We start from the raw sequence: 19,575 nt of genomic DNA on the forward strand, positions 1-19,575 counted from the left end.
TTGTATGGGATATAAGCTTTTCTTCGTCGCATCTTTCACTCAACATAGTATATAGTCGATATCTCTATTAGATTGAAGATGAAATGTGGAGCCACATCTTGAGGTAAAATACTCGAAATGAGTTTAATAAGAAATTTCATCACTTACCGGCTAGTACGCCTGGCTGCGCGAAGAATGAGCCAGCGCGCTCTTCGTGTTTCGGATTCATGAAGACTTCGTCAGTGTTATCGGCGTGATCGTCTTCCGTGCCTGAGGGTTCGATTACGTCGACCTCGTTGCCGGGTCGGTTTACCACGTCAATAGTCGTCTGGAAATTAGATACGACTTGATTACTTTAATCCGCTTAATTCGCGATCATTCACAAAAAAGAGCGCGCGTGTCATCGGACAAAAATGTAGTGATTCATTCCAGGCGAGAAAGTATCGCGTCAACATTCTAATCGAGCAAATTACATCGTCTGCGCAGGAAACATCGTAAAAGTATCGCGAATGTACATTATTAATACACGCGATTTATGAAAGGAAATGCAATTTGTATAAATTTTATGCATTTTCTTCTCTTTAAAAAGAAGTTTACGATTTATACTAGCAAGAAATTAATCATTTTTATACCTGCGCAACGATATAGAATAATTTACTTAATAAAATTCTAGTTTTAAGTACACAATGTAACGGAGAAAGAAGAATTATTTTAAACATGCAGAGATAAAACGACAGAAGTAGTATAAAGTTTGCAACTTGCGAAAAGTATTACGCGCTTACCTGTTTAGTTTTGGTGTTCTCGTCGATGAAGTACGGAGGTCTCGCCTCGGTTGGTTTGCTCGGAATTTCTAATCCATTATTACCATTGTACTCTGTAATAAAGTTACAAAAAGTAAATTAGAATTTGTATCGTACACACAGATTCAAATTTGGAATTGCAACACATAAGATGCAAAACTTTTTTCATTGCATTCAGCTGGCGTGTTTCAATTGCAAAAGCTAGAAAAAAACGTTTTCAGTAACCCGAATTCACCACTCGGAATTTGGATGAGCATTCTGTGTCGCTTCGAAAAATAGCGCGTGAATATTGGCCATTTTTCAATTTTCAAAAACTCCTTAGCTTTCATGGCATGCAGGATATTTCATGGAATCTACCTTGATTTGATCGGAATTTTTTTATCAGTCATCGTTTAAAAGATTTCCGAAAAGTCATTAAGATATGAACGAATACAACGAAATGTATAAATGTGACAATAAATCAAACTTTTGATGGGAAAATATAAAGATGTCGATCTTTTTTTTCGCTGGAACTCATCGACTGACATCCTTCGAATGATATCGGGTCTGTACCGTGATCGTCGTCTCCGTCCTCGTCGTCAGGACCAAGACCGCTGCCCGAAGCTTCGAGGTCGTCGCGATTATCACCGCCACCTCGTCCAGAACCTTCTAAGGCGTCCTGATCGTCTAGATACAAGTCATCCGGGAAGGTGTTATAAGTCGAACTGGCTGACGTCCTTTGCTTATCCGGTTGCTCCTTCTGAAAATCAAACCAAAAACCAAGATTAGTCATTATGCGACGTGTGCCTTAATCGATGGTAAACTCGCGCCAAGATTATCTTGTATATTCCACAGGTCACTGACACGTAAACTACACGTTCCTTGGGGTAAACTTGGCGCTACACGGGAACGCGAGGCTCCGAGCGACTCGAAACTAACATAATTAAAGGCACGAGCGTGCGAGATCGCGTCCTCCTTGACGCAGCGATCGTTGCGACATGAAAGGGCTTCGAATTCTACGGTTCATTAAATTTTAATTTAACTCTGCTGCGCGAGAGACAGCAGCGGTCTCTTCTCCGCCCGCGGTGGATCCCATAAGTGAAGCGTGGAATTTACAATTCAACACAGCTAAGCTCGTCGTTGTGTGGATATATCGTCGAGCGAATTTCAGATTCAAATCAAGAGCGAGTCGAAAGAAGCGAGTGCCGAGCGAGAAAGCGAGAAAAAGAAAGAGAGAGGAAGCAAAGGGCCAAGTTCTGACCAGAAGAAAGTCGGAAAGGGCCAGTGGGGACTTGACGATCGCGGGATTCCTTTGCGTGAAGGGTCCGCGTGGGTGGCGTGGCGTTAGCGTTCTATTTTTAGTCGACTTCGTCTTCTTTCCGTCGCCCAGCAGCGAAAATAGAGACCGCTCCTCCTTACGTCTACCTCGTCGTCTCGAACTCGACGATTCGTTTCTTTCATCGCGCGTCCCTCCGCGTCCGATACACGTAGACGACTAAAGCTTGGCTGCTTTAATTTCACGGCAGAATTATTTCTTGGCCGGCAAAACCGCATCGTCGCTAAGTCGAGCAAACAGACAACCGCCGGCAGTTGCCCGCGTGCGACAAGGAACGGCACAGTCGCCGGATGATTGAAGAGGAAACGGCAGATTGGCCCGCGCTTCCGGTTACGTGATGCTCGCGGAATGCGAAGTAACGCGCCCCGAAGAGAGCGCAGAACGTCGTCATGCGACCAGGAAGCGGTATTGCACGCGCGTCACCGATATTCCAGCTATGCGGCGTCGTGGTCGTAAGAAAATTTCATTTTCTCGGAACGATCGAGGATTGTCATGCACGTATTGCCTTACAAGACGATGTCTCCTCGCCATGATGCATAAGGGAATACGACTCCCGAATACGTCTTGCATGCGGTGCCATTCGAATTTTACGCTACGCGGCGCGATGACGCTCGACGAACGATTACGGCCTGGCAAAACGGAATATTTTGCAGTATGAAAAAATAATAGAGAGACCATAAAAAAAAGCATTTTATCGTGCCAACTTTCGTCACGTCAATATTCGCGACCGAATGGCTATTAACGAATGCGTCGGCCGGCGTCGCACCGTGACGATCGATAGCGTCGGGGATCCGTTCCTGTGTCTCGCCGGTGCGCCCGTCCACCGAAACAGCGATTTCCTCCCTTTCGCTTTTGCGCCGAAAGACAATGAATCTCCGATGACCGACGAAAAACGCGCACACCCCGACGTTGCGTTTCCCGTTTTACGCACGGGCGACGTATTGTGCGAGTTCGTCCCGTGTCGCGTTCAATACATCGAGATTCGAATCCGCCGCACGTCGCTGAAAAGAGAACGAATAACCGAATTAAGCGACGCTAAACGCTGACAGGTGACGACGATTGCCACCTCGGAAGGGTCAATCAGAACTGTTGCGTCCGTTGCTCTCTTTCGGGTGCAGGTTCTCTTGTGTCAGCACACCCCTTTCCACTCTACAAATAAGTTGTAATACGCTCGTCAGTCACCGGGAGGAAAAAAACTGCGGAAAGCTGCAGAGAGTGAGGAGTAAAACCGCAGCTCTCCCGCTCGTTATCACATCATCATTAATTAATGTGACGTCTGACGACCTTCCTAACGCCGAAATCGCTCCGCTTTTCCTCCGTTACATCCCTCGCGTTAACTCTAACGAACGACTTCAGCCCCGACCGACAACGTTTATGATCCCGTTCACTTTTCGTTTGCCAGTCGCGGGAGGAATACCGGGAGTCGAGAGGACACAAGTACCACGACGACGACGACGTCGATTGCGTGCGGTCTCGGCACATCGAGCACACCACGACGACCTCTTCGAGAGAACGACGCGTCGCGGTCGGACGCTTACGCACGACGCCATCGTGAAAGGTGGAACTGATTCGAGGTGAACGACGCAGCGATACCGTACCGTACAGTTGACAGCCGGTTGACAGTTGGGTTGGCGGCCAGCTGGTCAGCGCGCGCAAACGCCTCGTCGGGGACGCCGAGCGGAATAAGATCCCGAACGAGCGCTGGCTCTCGCACGGCTATCGGCGGACGAGCGAGCGCGTTGCCCGGTATCTGCAAATCGATATTCCAGGAAATTCGGCCCAGCGACAAGCCCGACGCGCGAAGGGCGGTTGACCTTGGCGATCGGACGTGGGGATATCCTCTCTTTCTCCGTCTTTCTGTTTTCTTTTCTTTTTCTTTCCGTCGCTCAGGACGACGTCGCGTGCGTCCACCGGACCCCCTGCTCGCGGAATCTCTCGACTTTTCCCCACGCACCCTTTTTTCACCCCCGGCCAGCCGGTCGTCGCTTCCTTACGCGAGCGCGTAACGTCCGCGAAGAAGAAACGCGAAGAGTTGCGCGGGCGCGCGATATTATCGACCTCTTCTCCTCGCGGTCCCTCGCGAGAGTCTCGCTGAGAGTTACGAGGTTAGTCACAGGCAGGAATATCCGCCCGCGATTTCGTCCTCGCGGTTTTGCCCTCGCGCACCCGTCGCGGCCCTCGCGAGGTCACCGAAATGTTCCGGTCAAGAGGAGCAACGGTGCGGGGGTGGCTCGCTCGCTCGCTGCTGAATTACTCGAGAATTCACGCTCAGTCGAGTATCGAGAGATCGAAAATCGCGCGACACGAAGAGGATACATCGTCGGCTATACTTACGCGTCGGATTTGACGCGGATTTCCGTAGCCACGTCCGGATTTCCGCGGCGAAAAACGGGGAAATTCCGAAGGTGATGTGCAGCGATTTTAGGCCAGGTGATGACTGCACCGACCTAGTACGAGTCCGACCCGCTAGGCGGCACTGTTGCTCGAGAGACGCCGGATGCCGGTATATACAGGGTATCCGCACTCGTTGCTACTGATATGTATATATATATATATATAGGTCTCCGCCGCGTATATATACCGGATGTTTCTTAAAGTTCGCGCAAGATTTAGGAATAAGTCCGTCTCGCGAAGATAATTTCTCCTGGGGGAAAAGGGGACATGTAGAGGAGAATCCCCTATTATGAGATATGCTCCTACTATGAGATAATGGGGTTTCTGCTAAACTAGTGAGCACTATTTGTTAGTTCCACCATGATCTTATTACTCTTGGTGTAAAATGTATTTAGTGAAAAATTCATTGTTCGTTATTGCGTTTAGCCTTTGCAAGAAAAGGTTTGTGAAATTGTGAACTGTCAAAGGAACTTGAGGTACGTCTTTAAACCTTGTTTATTATATAATAAAGAAATGGTTGGCAATAAATTCAGTATGCAATGATAGAGTAGAATCGTAGTAACAGGAAAATACGCGATTTGTTGAATTGCTTAATTGTAGAGGTTAGATTTCATGATCGCGGAACCGCTAGGCGTGTGGCTCGTATAATGAGATATTCAGGGTACTCTTAATATGAGATAATTATTGCTCGAATATGAAGATTATGTAGTGTAATAAAAAGAAAGAAAATACTACGTTAAGGTTAAAGAAAAGTTAATACGAATTTATATTACGAATTTTTGTGTATTTAATTTTTATAGAATCTGACTATGGAGGTTAGAGATACGAGGAAGCGTCGACAGTGGAATCGTGAAGATTTGGCGAAGGCTGTGGCAGCAGTATTTTTATAAAACTATTTAATAAAGTTTTTTAATTGCAATATTGATGTATTTTGCACTTTTAACACCGATTTCTCGAGGTATCTTATATTAGGAGCACACTTTCTCGATCCTGCGTAAAGCTCTTTTTTCAAATTTTTTTACTTTTCAGAAAAAATAATATTTAAATTAGATTTTTCATTTCACCAACCTAAAGCTTATTAAATTCTCTTCAAGATAACGTATTACATTTTTAAATTCTGCCTATAGATTTCCTCACATTCGGCAAAATCGATATGGTATCTCATAATCGGGGACTCCTCTATTCTTCCGTAAATTCACAGTCGTTTCCCCCAGGAGGAATTTAGTTGAGATACTTGCTTTGCAGCTATATTCACACAATTAAAGATACTCCGAAAGGAACTCGGAGGAGAAAGGATCCAGGGATCTATATAGAATATAGAACGGTTGTTGTATTTTTATTTGTGCGACGGATAAACGCGAGCGTAATAAATCCGTCAAGAGCTTCGCTCGCTCGCTCGCTCGCTTCGAATATATTCAATAACTCATGCGATAAGGCGATTCGCGCGAACGGCGGGATATTGAAAATTTACGTGGTCGTGGTGAAGTTGGTTGCGTGTGTACGTGCGCGCGCGTGGCACGAACTCGGCGTCCGCCCACACACACATGCATCGCCGCCTTATTTTTCAATAGGATTTTTCGTATTGGACTCGAATCCGAGAGACTTAACTCGGTCTGGCTGCCGCGATGCGCTTCCCATCCCCTCACGTTGCCATAGGTTCTTCAGCCTTTTTACTTATTATTAGTTTACGTCGGAGATAACGATGTCAATGCTCGAGAGAATGGAAAAATCGATCGCAAAGTAGGCGGCGAGGCTTTCTACGACGCGCGCATGTCGTCGTACATGGCGAGCATTACGTGCAACTAAGTAACAGGCCTGAGAAGTACCTGCTAAGCGCGAGATAAAAGCCGGGTCTAATCTAATCCGCCATCAAACAACCGACTAAGCGCAACCCATAAATCCCTATTTAACAGATTCGATTTTTTTCTATTGAAATTTTTACTTCAGTGCTGCAAACTCGTAGACTTACGCAAAACTCCCTACGTAAGACATTCGAGTATATTCAGATCTCAAAAGCTCCGTCTTTCTCAAGCCGTTTTGGAAGATCGATTGAACACGTTTCACGAACGCAGTTCGCAGGAACGACAAGAACACGTGGAACATATGGCACGTGGCAGGTAACGACGTTGTTGCCCGGCAATGATCGCGTTATCTCAAATCGTTGGCTCTCGTTATCGGCCTATGGGGCGGGACCGTGGGGGGGGGGGGGGGAAGAGGGAGACGGGAGGACGAAGGGTGCGGCGGCGGGACGTGCCAGCCGATGCAATACCTAAACGTTCACGGTGCGCTAACTAATTGTGCTACTTGCCGGCGACCGAGGAGGAGGTTGCACGGCCGATCGGACAATTGCTCGATAGCGAGAAAGGACGGCGACGGCGACGGTGGCGGCGGCGGTGGCGGCGGCGCGAGGCGGAGGAATTCTGGAAAAGTGTGACGCGCGAGTATTTTTATAGTCCTCCTGATCTACATGTGGGCGAAACAACACACATACAGAGGCGCGGCGGCGAGTTCGCCAATGCAGCAGCGCGATTATGCCGGTATCGAGCCACGAGAAAGCGCAGACCTTAATTAGCCCTTTGCGATTCAAATCACTCTCCGCAAAACCGATATTAATTAACAGCGTTTTGTCCTCATTTTAATCCTATCAGCGTGGCTTAATGAAACAATGGATCTACATTGCTTACCGGAGTTCCACGTAAAAAATGAAAGAAAAATATAGACTACTGATTATTATTGCAATGCAATCGTGTGACGCTTCGAGTATTGGGGAAAGGATTAATTTAAAAGCCACACAATCGACATTCGCACAAATATTTTCGTGTAAAGATCCCAGTGCAGCGGGAGACGCCGCGGAGGAGACCGCGGAGGCTATCTCTTTCGGGAGAAGATGGCCCGCCGCTCGATATGGAAGAGCAGCTTCTTTGCATATTAAGCGTGAAATTAGGCAGATATCGGCAGTTCTCTAAAAAAAAACAAAAAACAAGCAACCGTTGCGGTTGCGTAAAGAGAGAATCCATTTTCCCTCCGAAATCGACAGCCCTTCAAAAAGGCGTACCCTCGACCCTCGTTCTTCACCGTGATCGATTTCGTCAAGTCCCCTTTACGCATAAATCATACCTCACTACCCGCTCATATGCTTTCTTAATATTATTTCTCATTATCATAATATCGCATAAAACGGAGATAAACAACAGGAGAGTTACAGGAACATAAAATAACAATTAAGCGCAAAAGATTTTATCGCCTTCGGTACAATCACGTAATGTTTTTCCAGCTACGTTGCACGAAAGTAATTAATTTCCACGATAATTATGAAAATATCATTGTATTCCCGTATTTTGTGCGTTTTTACCGCCGAGCCATCTCGTTAGCGGAATGCACCAACGGCGGACAACGGTTGCGCGAGCTGCCTTCGGATTGTTTGTTACCTTTTCTCCGCCGTCTCTGTTCGCCCCGTTATTATATCTCTCCCTCTTTTACAGGGGCGCATATTCTCTTTTCCGCGTTTACTTGAATTAATTTTTCTACCGGCCTTTGACGAGCGACAAAGCGGCGCGGATTCTGCGTCGCATTTGATTTTTATGCGAATCGCGTACCGCGCGGCTAAACCGCAAACTGCTGACAGGACCAACAGAAAACGTCGTTTTCACCATTAGAGTCCGCGAGTGATATTTCTCTCCCTCGTTTAGGGCGTTCCGGCTCCGTGCAAAAGCACGAAAAACTACGCAGCAACTTACGAGACGTTTCACGCAGACGCAAGAACAACATTTAGCGTATTATATCAATCTCGACAATTATAATAAATATAATTATCTGTTTCACCGCGCATGTTGCATAATTAAACGCATTTCACGTAATATGCGAAAAGCTCCGTCTCCACGGACCGATTCCACCTCGCGTTCGTCTATTTATCTAGAAAATAATTTATTCCCCTGAGCGCTTGATAACGATTGCAATTGGTGCTTTACAATCCCTTGGATGTAGTCGTGGCGGAGATTACGTACGTGTCCCGTGAATACTTCGGCACGCGATGCGCACGACTCTGGTATTACTCAACAAACATCGGATGAAATAAATATCGAAGGAAATCGACAACATCGGGCCGTTCGATCGACCCGACAGCAACGGGAATATCGTATCTTGCGCAAACAAGAATAGGGGGGTAGAATGGAACGTTTCACCCGATCGGGTCCGATGTAAAAATTCCGATCTTCTCGGTTCGGCACACAAATGCGTGCGGGATCTGCAAAACACCGGGTTTGCGAAAGAATGAATAAAACACCGAGCCGACGAATGCAAATTCGCTCGCGCGCAAAAACGCGCGCGCGAAACGCGGGATTAATGCGAAATACGTACCGTATGCGCGCCGCCACTGACGAGAATAGCAATTACGGTCGGTAACTTCGCGAGAAATTTCGCCGTAACGCAATTCGGACATGATCTGTTGGGCGTGAAACGAAATTCAAAAGCCGCAGCGGCTCAACGGCCGGCCGATTCAACTTGCCTCTCCCTCCTTCTCTCTCTCTCTCTCTCTCTCTCTGTCTCTCTGTCTCTGTCTCTCTCTTTACCCGTTTCATTCTCTCTTTTCCCTCTGTTACGCACTTAATGAACCGTTCACCTATGCTCCTTTTGCCGACCGGGCAATTGATCCCGTAGTTGGCGAAATTAGCGAAAATAATTTCGCAATACGGATTTTAAGCGCAAACAGCGTATGTTTGTTTTGCACATAATTTTACTCTTGCGCATAATTTTATGAACGTTTTACGGGGAATTTTGAAAAAACAGATTAGCTTTCAATATTTTTTTAAATGGAAAGAGAAAAACACGGATTTCCACAAAAATCTCGCAATCGTCAGTTCTGGCTAAACTTCCGCGTAAACAGTAATGAATTAACTAATTTGCAACGGATTTAAAACTGAGATTTAAAGAGAGACCTCGTTTGTATCCCGCCGCGTCATACAGATTTGTCATTCGGTGATAAAGCCAAAATGGCAGGAAGGGAATGTAAATGAAGAAGATTCGAGTGGCGTAGGCCGTAAGAGTAGGAAGAGTGCCGCGCAAATTGGCGATCGCGCAAAAGAAACGCGAAAAGGTCATTCATTCGGAATAAAAGCGCGCGGCTTTCTGTTCTCGTTGAAGTTAATAAATTTCAAGTGTGCCTTTTCACGGAGTCTCGTGCCGGCGCGCTAATATATTATAATAAAGTCGCGCGACGTCGGTCGTTTATCGTCTTGCGAGAGATCGCAGACGTACGCGATTCGTCGGGACGAATAGCCGCGCGAGATATTCTCACCTACATCAACGTAAAGGAGAATGAAACTGCATTCCTGGCAGTTCTAATCGCGTGCGTGCCGCGTGTGACTCGCGAAAGAGGAAGTCTCGTAAGTGCCCGTATGAATTAACACACGTCAGCTGCAGCGCGAGCTAAGTGCGATTCGCGTGACGCAACGCTCACGTGACACCTCCCCGAGAGCATTTCAATTAATGCTGCAAACGTCGCTTCGAATAGCAGAGCGACGGACAAAGAGTGGAAACATTCCATTTCCATCGTTTTTTTGTCCCATTTCCTGCACCTGTATATGGGGAACAGATAAAAAAAACGGGGACATTCCACCCCTTTGTCTATCCTCCGTAATAATCTAACGCAAATGGACAATAGCGGAAACAAAACGGAAAAGAACAGACCGGTGCCGTGATTTCAAAAACTATTTTTCTCCACGATATTATTAGATTCCAAAGAGACGAGATAACAGCGGTAGCAAAAGGGGCAGGCAACACCCAGAGACGAGTACGAGGCACGTCGAAGAGCGAAATGGCATCGTCCGGGATAACGCTTGGCCTTAATAAGCGCCTTCGACCGTCGCGAATGCAAGATGCTGCATCACCAGCAAGAATCCACCTTTTATTCCTCCTTTCCTCGTTCCACAAAATGTCGAGTGTCGCCTGTAGGCTCGAACGGCTCTCTTCGATGGTTCATTGTTTCGAGTTTATCCTTGATACGCGTGAGCACGCTTCGAGAGGATCTCGCAGAAGGGTTCTCGCGAAACAGAAACGCCCGGGTCCCGCGACGCTGCAACGAAACGTTGTAATTGACGAGCACCGGGAATGGGCTCGGTGCAATACGTCGGAAACGTGTAAACTTATTTGCGTTACTGGTGTGGAACACCGTCGCCGTTGAAGAAACGTTCCTCTTTTCTAGTTCATTGGCTCACTTTGTCAAGGTCCGACTGTTGCTCGTTCTGCTCAATTGAGTGGCTATTTAACGCTCAATCGGACAACTCTCGGACCACCTTTCAAAACGGCGATTCTTGCGCATTACGTCACTCGGATGGGCAGACGCCTCGTGCACGTAGAAACCCCTTTCGTTTTATCTTTGGGACAGAAATATCTTTTCGCCAACACGCGCTTCTATTTGGATCGCCCTTAACAACCAGTGGACGACTATTAATTTCTGATTCGTTTATTGTCATGGCTTTATAAATGACAGGAGAAACGACGAAGAGAGAGAGAGAGAGAGAGAAAGGAATTGAAAAAACAAGAGAAACTGAAAGGAGCGCACGATCGCTCGCAATCTCCGTAATAATTGCACGTCTATCCTGAACCCGTCGGCCCGTCCCTCCGCACCAAGCTCGGACTAAATCCTTTTCCGATTCTCGATGCCACCTATCCACCACCTCCGACACATTCATCCGCTATCGGCGCGGCGGGTCAAAGGCAGAGCCCGGTATTGGTCGAACAGCTCGGGCAACGTCAACTGTGCTCGGACAGTCGCAAGATTTTTCATCGGAAAGCGATTCATCGCCCGTCCCGCGGACCAACGTCGAACGTGCGCTTTCGGACTGGCGTTAATTGAAATCCAAGTGCGCGACAACTGATTGCCGGCCGAGACCGACAATGGATCACCGCGATAGATTATTTTAAACAGCCGGATAATTAACGCGCTACTTCAGACGCAATCGCATGGTACATAAACGCGTTTGCATCGCGCCATGATGCATTGACGGTGTATTACAGAGCGATTTCTGTAATGAAACGCGGAAGCTCGTTCGTCCGTGGGCGGTCAAGAGACGCGAGTTACGCCCGACTCCTGATGTGCACGACAGTAATTTCTGACATGGCGACGTCTAGATGCTCTACGCCAATGTTTAGGGGCTGACTACGATCCTTCCTCCCTCTATTGCCCTCCCCTTCTCCTCTCTATCTGCCTCTCTTCTCTCTCTCTCTCTCTCTCTCTCTGTGTCTGCCTCTTTCTCTCTCTCTCTCTTTCTCGACTTCCGTGGGTTGGCGGCGAGAGGGAGAACGACAGGGGTTGTGAATCAATACAAGGGCCACCACCGACCCTGCCAGCCAGCCAGCCTGCCCGCTTCTCTCGCCGCCAAGCCTCCTCCCCCTCGTGCAGCCCCTTTACCACCAGTCTCTCTCCACCACGACAACGTTTGTCCCCTTCTGCTCTCCTTCTGGAAGATGATACCGGCTATTCTGTAGATTTCACCCCTTACCCTTCGAGAGATCGATCATCCCTCCTGTTCTCCTCCTCCTTCTCTTACTTCGATCTCCCCTGCACGCGCGATGGAAGTCGAAGCCGTCGCGCGGATGTACGACTGCGATTATACGTGATTAATTCCCTCGCCGGGTCGATCGCCGAACGAATCGCCGAATCTCGATGCTGCGGCACACGAGGAACCGAAAGCGACGAAGCGCAAGAGCACGGGAGACCGTCTCCCCGAGCTGGCGGGCGCACGGCTGGCCGTTATGGAAATCTCGCGGGACAATCTTCCCAAGAACGGATGAAAGATTGTGCCGAATGGAAATGGCAAGGTACACACAAGATTTGTTCCGCGTCGAAAGTTATGAGGAGAGTAAACCTCGCCACCGTCGGGCTCCCTTAAGCGCCGAGTCGTATTTAGAGTGCGAGCTGGGAACGGTGTTACGGTGTGCCCTGATGTGGCATTTAAGTAAACGCAGCGTCCGTTGCTTGGCAGGGCGTGATGCATTAAACGCAATTGAATGCGTAAACGTCCGATGCGAAGACGCGCGATGACGGGGACGTGATGATGAGCAATACTCGCTGGTGTTCTCGCTTTCTGCTGCACGTCGGATTGATGCGGGCTATAAAGTCGGCGCGGGGGGGGGGGGAGGGGGTACGTGTTTTACCACTACTGGTATCGACGTGGGATAGCGAGCGCGCTTCAGAAAATCCCGGATGCCCGTCTGTCGATGGTTCGGTGCCGCGAAGTTAACTTACGGCATAAATAATAGATAAAGACGTGCTGGCGTCACGTCGAGGCGTAAACAGATATAGCAGTGGTTCTCATGTGAAATCGCATAAATAGATGACCCCTGCAATCTCATTGCTTTTGTCTTGTTTTGCTGCGAATAAGAATCGGCTTTTACTTAGATTGCAAAATCTACGGTGCAAAAGTGTATCAACGACGATTAAATGGTGCGAGAGTGTTTCCGAGCACTTTTCTCGCTACTAGCCTCTTTGCAATATTGCACAAGTGACGGTGAAAGTAAGGACGTCCGCACGATTCTGATGACCAATGATGTTCGCAGCATGATGCCGGATCCTGTAATCTTCCACCTTGCAATTTTCTATCCTGCGTGTTCCGCGGATTTCACAATAACATAATTACAAAATCAATATCTTTTATCGATCTGATAAGAAAAGCTGATTACGATCGATGCATGTTCCGAATTGACGTTATAAAGTTTTATTAAAGCCATTCATTTCAGTGTAAATTCCATAGAAAATGAACAAATTGGCGACGCACATTTCCGCAAGGTAAACATCAACCATTTACTTTAATTGATTTAATTTATTCCTTTTAACGAATTATATTATACTTTAATTAATTCCGTGTCACCCGATTAAATACAGAAACGTGCATTATTTATCGCATTACCGCCTGCTTTATGGATCAGAAACTCTAACAGTATGTGTCATTTTGCCTCTATTTCTCTCTCCCATTCTCTTTCTCCCTCTCTCTCTCGCTCTCCATCTCTCTCATCTCCCTGATTTGCAATGTACTATTAACGCAACCGTCATAGAGACATAATTTACAGTACAGTCGGTAGCACGATATTCAAGACGTTTCCAAAAGCAGCACGCGTTCTGCCACTGACAGTAATGTATTGTGAAATATATCCAACAATAAGCCACGTCGAGCGGATTGTACGGCGAGATGCAGCGGGTTCATACCGCTCTCATTGTTAGTTTCGGCGGCTAGGCGTTGGGAATTTTTGCACCCGCGATGGTTACCGTTACAGATATCGTACGTGTATATAACGTCATTGTCTGCGCATTATCTTGCGCATAATACGGCCGCGATACCCGACATAAATCGCGCGACTTGGCAGCACTTACGCGTCTGCTTGCGATAGAGAGCGATAACTACGTAAGATACGTTTTATGAGGACACCTCCGAGTCATCCTTCCGAGAACGCGCGCGGATCTCTCCTCTCCACCGCTCGTTACGCATAATAATTAATTATAAAACAACCGTTCGGCCGTGCACGGTTATTTATTTCGAGGCCGGTTGAGCGACGGCCATTTGTTCGGTACGTGCCGCGATGAACAAATCGATGTTGAACACCGCTCCGCGTGCGGACAGTGCAATTTCCGAAAATGAACGGCCGCGATAAATCACTGGTGAATGTCGGGCAACGTGTCTTTGACTAAACCGAGCTGGAAATGTAATATTTTCGCGTTAGCCGGCGCGAAACTGGAAGGAACTTGGAAATAGGGTCAGTCCCCTCAGGAGGCTTTTGAAAATCCAAAGGGGAATGGAAACGCGCGCTGCCTGTGTGCCGGCAGCCATGCTCATAAAGTTACCCCCATGTAACACTAGTCCTGGTATACCGACTGCCCGTAGGCGTGAAAAGGGGAGAGCGAACTGGGTGATAATAAGGGCGGTACACACGGACACAGGGAAAGAGAGAGAGAGAGAGGGGGGGAGAGAGACAAAGCATACAACACGGCCGCACTCTGCGCTTTATGAAGTGGTCAATTGCGATTATTAGCTTGCTACGAAGAGTGGCTGGATTAGCCGCACCGCGCTCGACGAAATTGTATTAACTGATGAGATACTAAACGCGCCCGCCAAAGAACGGACCAAGAATAGATAACTCAAGTTTGCTCCGCGTTCCTTTATTTTCTTTTCTTCCTCTTTTTTTGTGAAGAATTTATGAAAACGCGGCAAGACCTTTACCATCGTGGAAACTGGGACGATCCTAATTTTACACTCCTTCCACCTCCTTACTACCCCTCTCTCCATATCTCGGTATATCCGCAACGGATTTATGCGAACGAGTAAACGCGGCAGTGCATGCTGATCGCGCTTCTCCGTACGAAAAGGAGAAGGAGGAGGAAAAGGAGGGGATGGAGTCCGTTTGAGGATGCACATCGAGCGAGCCGGAGCGACATCCTACGTAAGAACCTATTCCGGACCAAACAATACGACGTTTGTTCTCTCGAGGAGAACTACTTCCGGAAATTTACGAGCCACGGGATTTCCGAGAGCCGGCCGGGGGAATCGACCGATGAATGGAATCGAATGGAAAACCCGCGGAACTGTATTCCCGATCTCGCGAGCTTAACCTTCGTGACTCGGTTCCTTCCCTCCGCCTTCCATCCCCCTGCTCCCCCGCGATCCCTTCTTCTCTCCGTATTTGTCGTCCCATGCAAGAACCCCCGTGCACCGCCCCGTGGGGAATAAATATTTTGCGCTCTTCTGGACTCTCCCTCTGTCGCTCGTGAGCGAGAAACTGCAACACCACTCGATCTTTCTGGAGGAAGAAAGAGTTCGGGAATTTTGAAGAGTCTCTCGACAGCTGAAATCAATCTCGGGCATTCAAGATTACACGATTATGAACGGAATGACCGCACCTTGACGTCCTCAACAACGGACGGAATTTATTCGCGATGTTTGCCGATTAAAAGTTCGGCGGGAGGGAGTTACGCTAAGTGGATGGCTGGCGCGGAATAAACTTTCAAGAAAATCGTCAAGAAAAATCGCTCGCGATTCGTATCAGGAATACAATTCCTCCGTTACTCCCGTGGATTTACGATTCGTACTTCACGTTGAATTTACAAAAGGGATAAGAGAGAGGTAAGAATGCGGGAGCGAGTTTTACGGTGCGTACTTACTACAGCATACAGTCGCAAATTTCGCGTCGAGTATACAGCCTGAGCAATTCGTTCAGCTCCATTCGTAGTGACTCTCCCAGGCTCCTTTTAGACTCTCGCAAACCTTGCAGTCTTTGTGTCAATTGAATTTGATTCGCGCGTGCAGCGGCGACCGACTCGCTCCGTCACGGCGCATCGCAGCTTGATCGAGAGAGACCGCTTGAAATTTTCGCCCTAACGGCCGCTCTGTGCGCTTCCGCCGGAGTAATTTGCCGTGAGGTGGCTATAGACAACCCTCGTCGCAAACTTCCATGGTCGAACTTCCGGCGCCAGCAAGTTCCGCGACGAACTTTCCGTTCAAGTTGATATTTCTGGACGCGCGTTTCGGGATCAGGCGCGTCTACATAAAAGATTCCTCGCGCAATGACAACATAAATATCAGCTGCCGTGCGTATATGATACGTATGCATAGCACAAGGGAGGCTCGAGTTCGCCGAGGGGTGAAAGAAAACACGCGAGGGATGACTTGGAGCTGGCTCGGCGCGTCGCGAATGCACGCGGAAGGGCACCTTTTTCCCTCTGAAAAAGACCATCTTTGTTTTTTAATCTCGTTAAATCGCACCACGAGATGTGGATTGGTTAACGGGCATCGGGGTCGGTGGTGTCGGCGACGCGGGCGACCCCGACGACGCAACTGGGTCACTTAAGTCTGATTAAAGCTCCTTCGCGTGTCATCATGCGCGGCCATTATTGCGGCTTGGAGCATCCCCTTTCGCGATTGTGGCAAGGGGATTGTGGCGCGTTACGCGCCCCCGAGACTCCTATGATACTCCTATGATTCGGTGATAATACGAGGCTAATAACGCACGCGCTCGTAAAAATCCTTCTCCTTGTTAAGGAAGTCTTTAATTCCCGATTGAACCGATTGATGTATTATGACAAGCCTTAATAGAACTCTTTCTCCATTTTTTTTCTTAGTTTTATATCGCATAAGTAAGATGCTTCTGACTATTATTAGGGACTTACGACGGGGCAAGGGATAAGTTAAGGTGGGAGTTCTAATAAAACAAGAAGATCGTAAATTTCAATAGGCCTGCCGTAACAAAACGGGCGGGCGGAAAAATATGGCCGGCCGATATTCCGCAACAGCGGATGCGAGCCAAAGTGTGGGAAAGAGAGAGGAAGGATTGAGCGAGAGAGAGAGAACGCGAATGAGAAGCGGCGGCGAAAAGCCGAGTCTTAAAAGCAGGGAACGTATAATGAGAAGAGGAATAAAAGATCTCGCGGAGTCGCTCGTTTCTCCGCGCTCTCGGTTTCCTCCTTTTTTCGCATTACCGTTATTGTATCCTCCATCCGCCTCCCTCCTCTATTTCCATCACCCCGCCCCCGTGTATCTTCATTTCGCGTCATTGTGCGACGTAATAGAACACGATGTTCGTTGCGTTGCCGGTGCAGCAGCAATTACGCGAGGAGGAAGCGACTCCTCGGGGATGAAAATTCTGCTGATTCGGTAATCGCGAGAAACTAAACCGAACTCGCGCCGGACTAAAAATTCCGCCGTATGTTCTAACAGCGCTTTATCATGATCCAATCTCGCACGAGTGGCCCAGCGCGACGTGCGGGAGTATCCACGATGAGTGAGAGAGAGAGAGAGAGAAACTGGGAAACACACGCCGCGGTACAATATATTTGTTAATACGCGAGTACATACACAAGTACAAGCACATTCGATCGTTGCGCGTGGTCGCACTCGTATGGTCCTCGATATCGTTTGCCTTTTCGCCCCGACGTTAACTTTCCCGTTTCGGTTACGGATAATCGGCAATCGGCGAGCGCCAATCTCCTGCGTTCCCCGGCTTCCCCGTTTCCCCGTTACGACGTGGTTCGTGCCCCATTTTTTTCAATCGTCCCCCGAAACGATTGAGGGCCAGTTACGCACGCGTAATCAGCCGAGAAATTACGGCGGCAGAGATGAAGTTTCCTCTTAATTTGAATAGGTAGGCCAGGTACGTACTCACGGCGGGGAATTACGAACGGAAGGGAAAGGGGCCACCCGGGAGTGATGGTGAGAGTGAAACCCTCTGGCTGCCGAGCGGGAGGGACGTTGCTCGATAATTTCCGCGGATGTTCGAAATTAAAAAAGTTTCCTTTAGCGGGGATCTCGACTGCTTCTTGCAGTCGGCGTTAATCGCGCCGGCACAAGCGCGATTGGTCTTTTATCTCTTGGCTGCCGGCCGTCAATTTTATTTCTCTTTTCTCCTCTTCTGGCCTATCCGTCAATGGAGAACCGCAGAGAAGACCAATGCAGCGGGCGGGTGCCAGCTCGTTAATATCACGTCATTATCGGGCTAGATAAAGCGACCAAGATTTAAATTTCAATCGCTTATCAGCGACTGTCGAACCTGCCAATTCGGTGGCGATCGAGATTACGTCGCTAAAGTTGCACGGCGTCTCTAAAGAGAGAAAAAAGGCAAGAGAGAATGAGGGAGAGAGAAGGAGGAAAGGAAAACGCAGGCGAACCCGTGTTTTTCGTGCAATTTGCATTCGCGTTTTCTTTAGAGAACTTTCAACCCGACATTCTTAATTGCTGGGCTGCTTAAGGATGAAAATTGCAGAGCCCGCCGAGCACGCTTTGAAAGCGTTAATGCATAAAAGAACGCCGTATCTCAACAAAGACCGGTAAATTCTCCTTTAGGAAACACCCCACTCTTATCTTAATGGTCCAACTATTTAATATCGAGCATAAAAGAATCAGCACAGAATAAATGTGTATAATCGTTACGCGCGCGCACCCGCGTACGCTAATGATGATCGCCTCACGCTGTCGCGTTTCCCTTAAATTTACTGGTGATAGGATTAATCTGCGAAATCGCGAATCCGCACTGGATAGATCATATGCGAAATTTCATCCGTATTGAAATCCACACGGTCCGCGCCGCTTGCAGGCATCGCTACATTTCGTTTCGTGCTGTTAATTCGGCGCGATCAACCCCCGACGACGGATCGGATTGCCGGCCGCGGAAATGACCGAATCACGTTGTATCGCTTCATCGGAGGGGTGCGAGACGTCTTTCGGGCGTGCGATGTCACAATCGTGATTAATCCGGCGGAATCGCGGCGCGCCGTTTCCATTTGTTCCCGATCAAATTCAACCGTGGGGTTGTCGGTGATTCCAGCGATTCCACCCGAATCAGACCCGAAATGTCAAACGGAAACATCAGCCATACGATCGTACCATCGTCGATCACGAGCGCCTGCGAGTTCGGCGGATCACGCTATCTGAGTAATCCGTGTTACAATCTGTAAACAAGCAAATGAGATCTCAACGGCGCGTTTATATCACGTTCGAGGGTTTCGTATTGATTTATTCGCAAATAAAGTTCGACATTCTCCAAGACCCAGCTTTATCTGCGGTCGTATTATCGCTGCGAGGAAAATGTATCACTGTCATCGGGACATACACGGTGCTTCAAGTGGAAATAAAAAGAAACGAGAACAAGAGGAACGCTGGTCTTTTTCCGTTTGAAACAACGAATCCAACGACGACGACGACGACGACGTATTGCGAACGGAGCAAAGATATTCCGCAACTGCTAGATGAAAAAGAGCTGAGAAGAATGGCACGGTGGGCAAAACGCGCGACTGTGACCAATAACAACAAGGTGTTAATTAAGCAGCCGGCAAAGGGGTGGCGGCGGCACGGTTAATTCCGCAAGTTGAATAGGAAAAACGCGACAAAGAGCAGCGTGCGCGGAGCTCTCTTTTGGCAAGATATACGAGAACGTTCTTCATTCACCCATTCCTAACACCGCTCCTTTTTATTTTACCCTCTCGCAGTAAAATCATGAGCTCGGCGTAAAGCGACGTTATTCTTCCAAACCTCTATTGCACAATTACGATATAAAACTCAATTATCATCTCGATAATTGAGTTTTATGTCGTAATTAAAATAAATTGGC

The 19,575-nt window shown here is 48.1% G+C and overlaps 1 protein-coding gene across 1 annotated transcript in view; it reads right to left on the reverse strand.

The window, feature by feature from the left end:
• LOC105277576 (syndecan) overlaps positions 1–19,575 on the reverse strand; it is a 70,588-nt gene that overhangs the window by 5,828 nt on the left and 45,185 nt on the right. Inside the window, exons 2-4 of the mRNA XM_011336014.3 lie at positions 1,332–1,518; positions 762–853; positions 148–307 (exon numbers count right to left, since the gene is read on the reverse strand). Of these exons, the coding sequence (XP_011334316.1) occupies positions 148–307; positions 762–853; positions 1,332–1,518 (439 nt within the window). The remainder of the gene's footprint in view (positions 1–147; positions 308–761; positions 854–1,331; positions 1,519–19,575) is intronic.

Source organism: Ooceraea biroi, chromosome 7, assembly GCF_003672135.1.
Source record: "Ooceraea biroi isolate clonal line C1 chromosome 7, Obir_v5.4, whole genome shotgun sequence".
NCBI classification, from domain to species: Eukaryota; Metazoa; Arthropoda; class Insecta; order Hymenoptera; family Formicidae; genus Ooceraea; species Ooceraea biroi.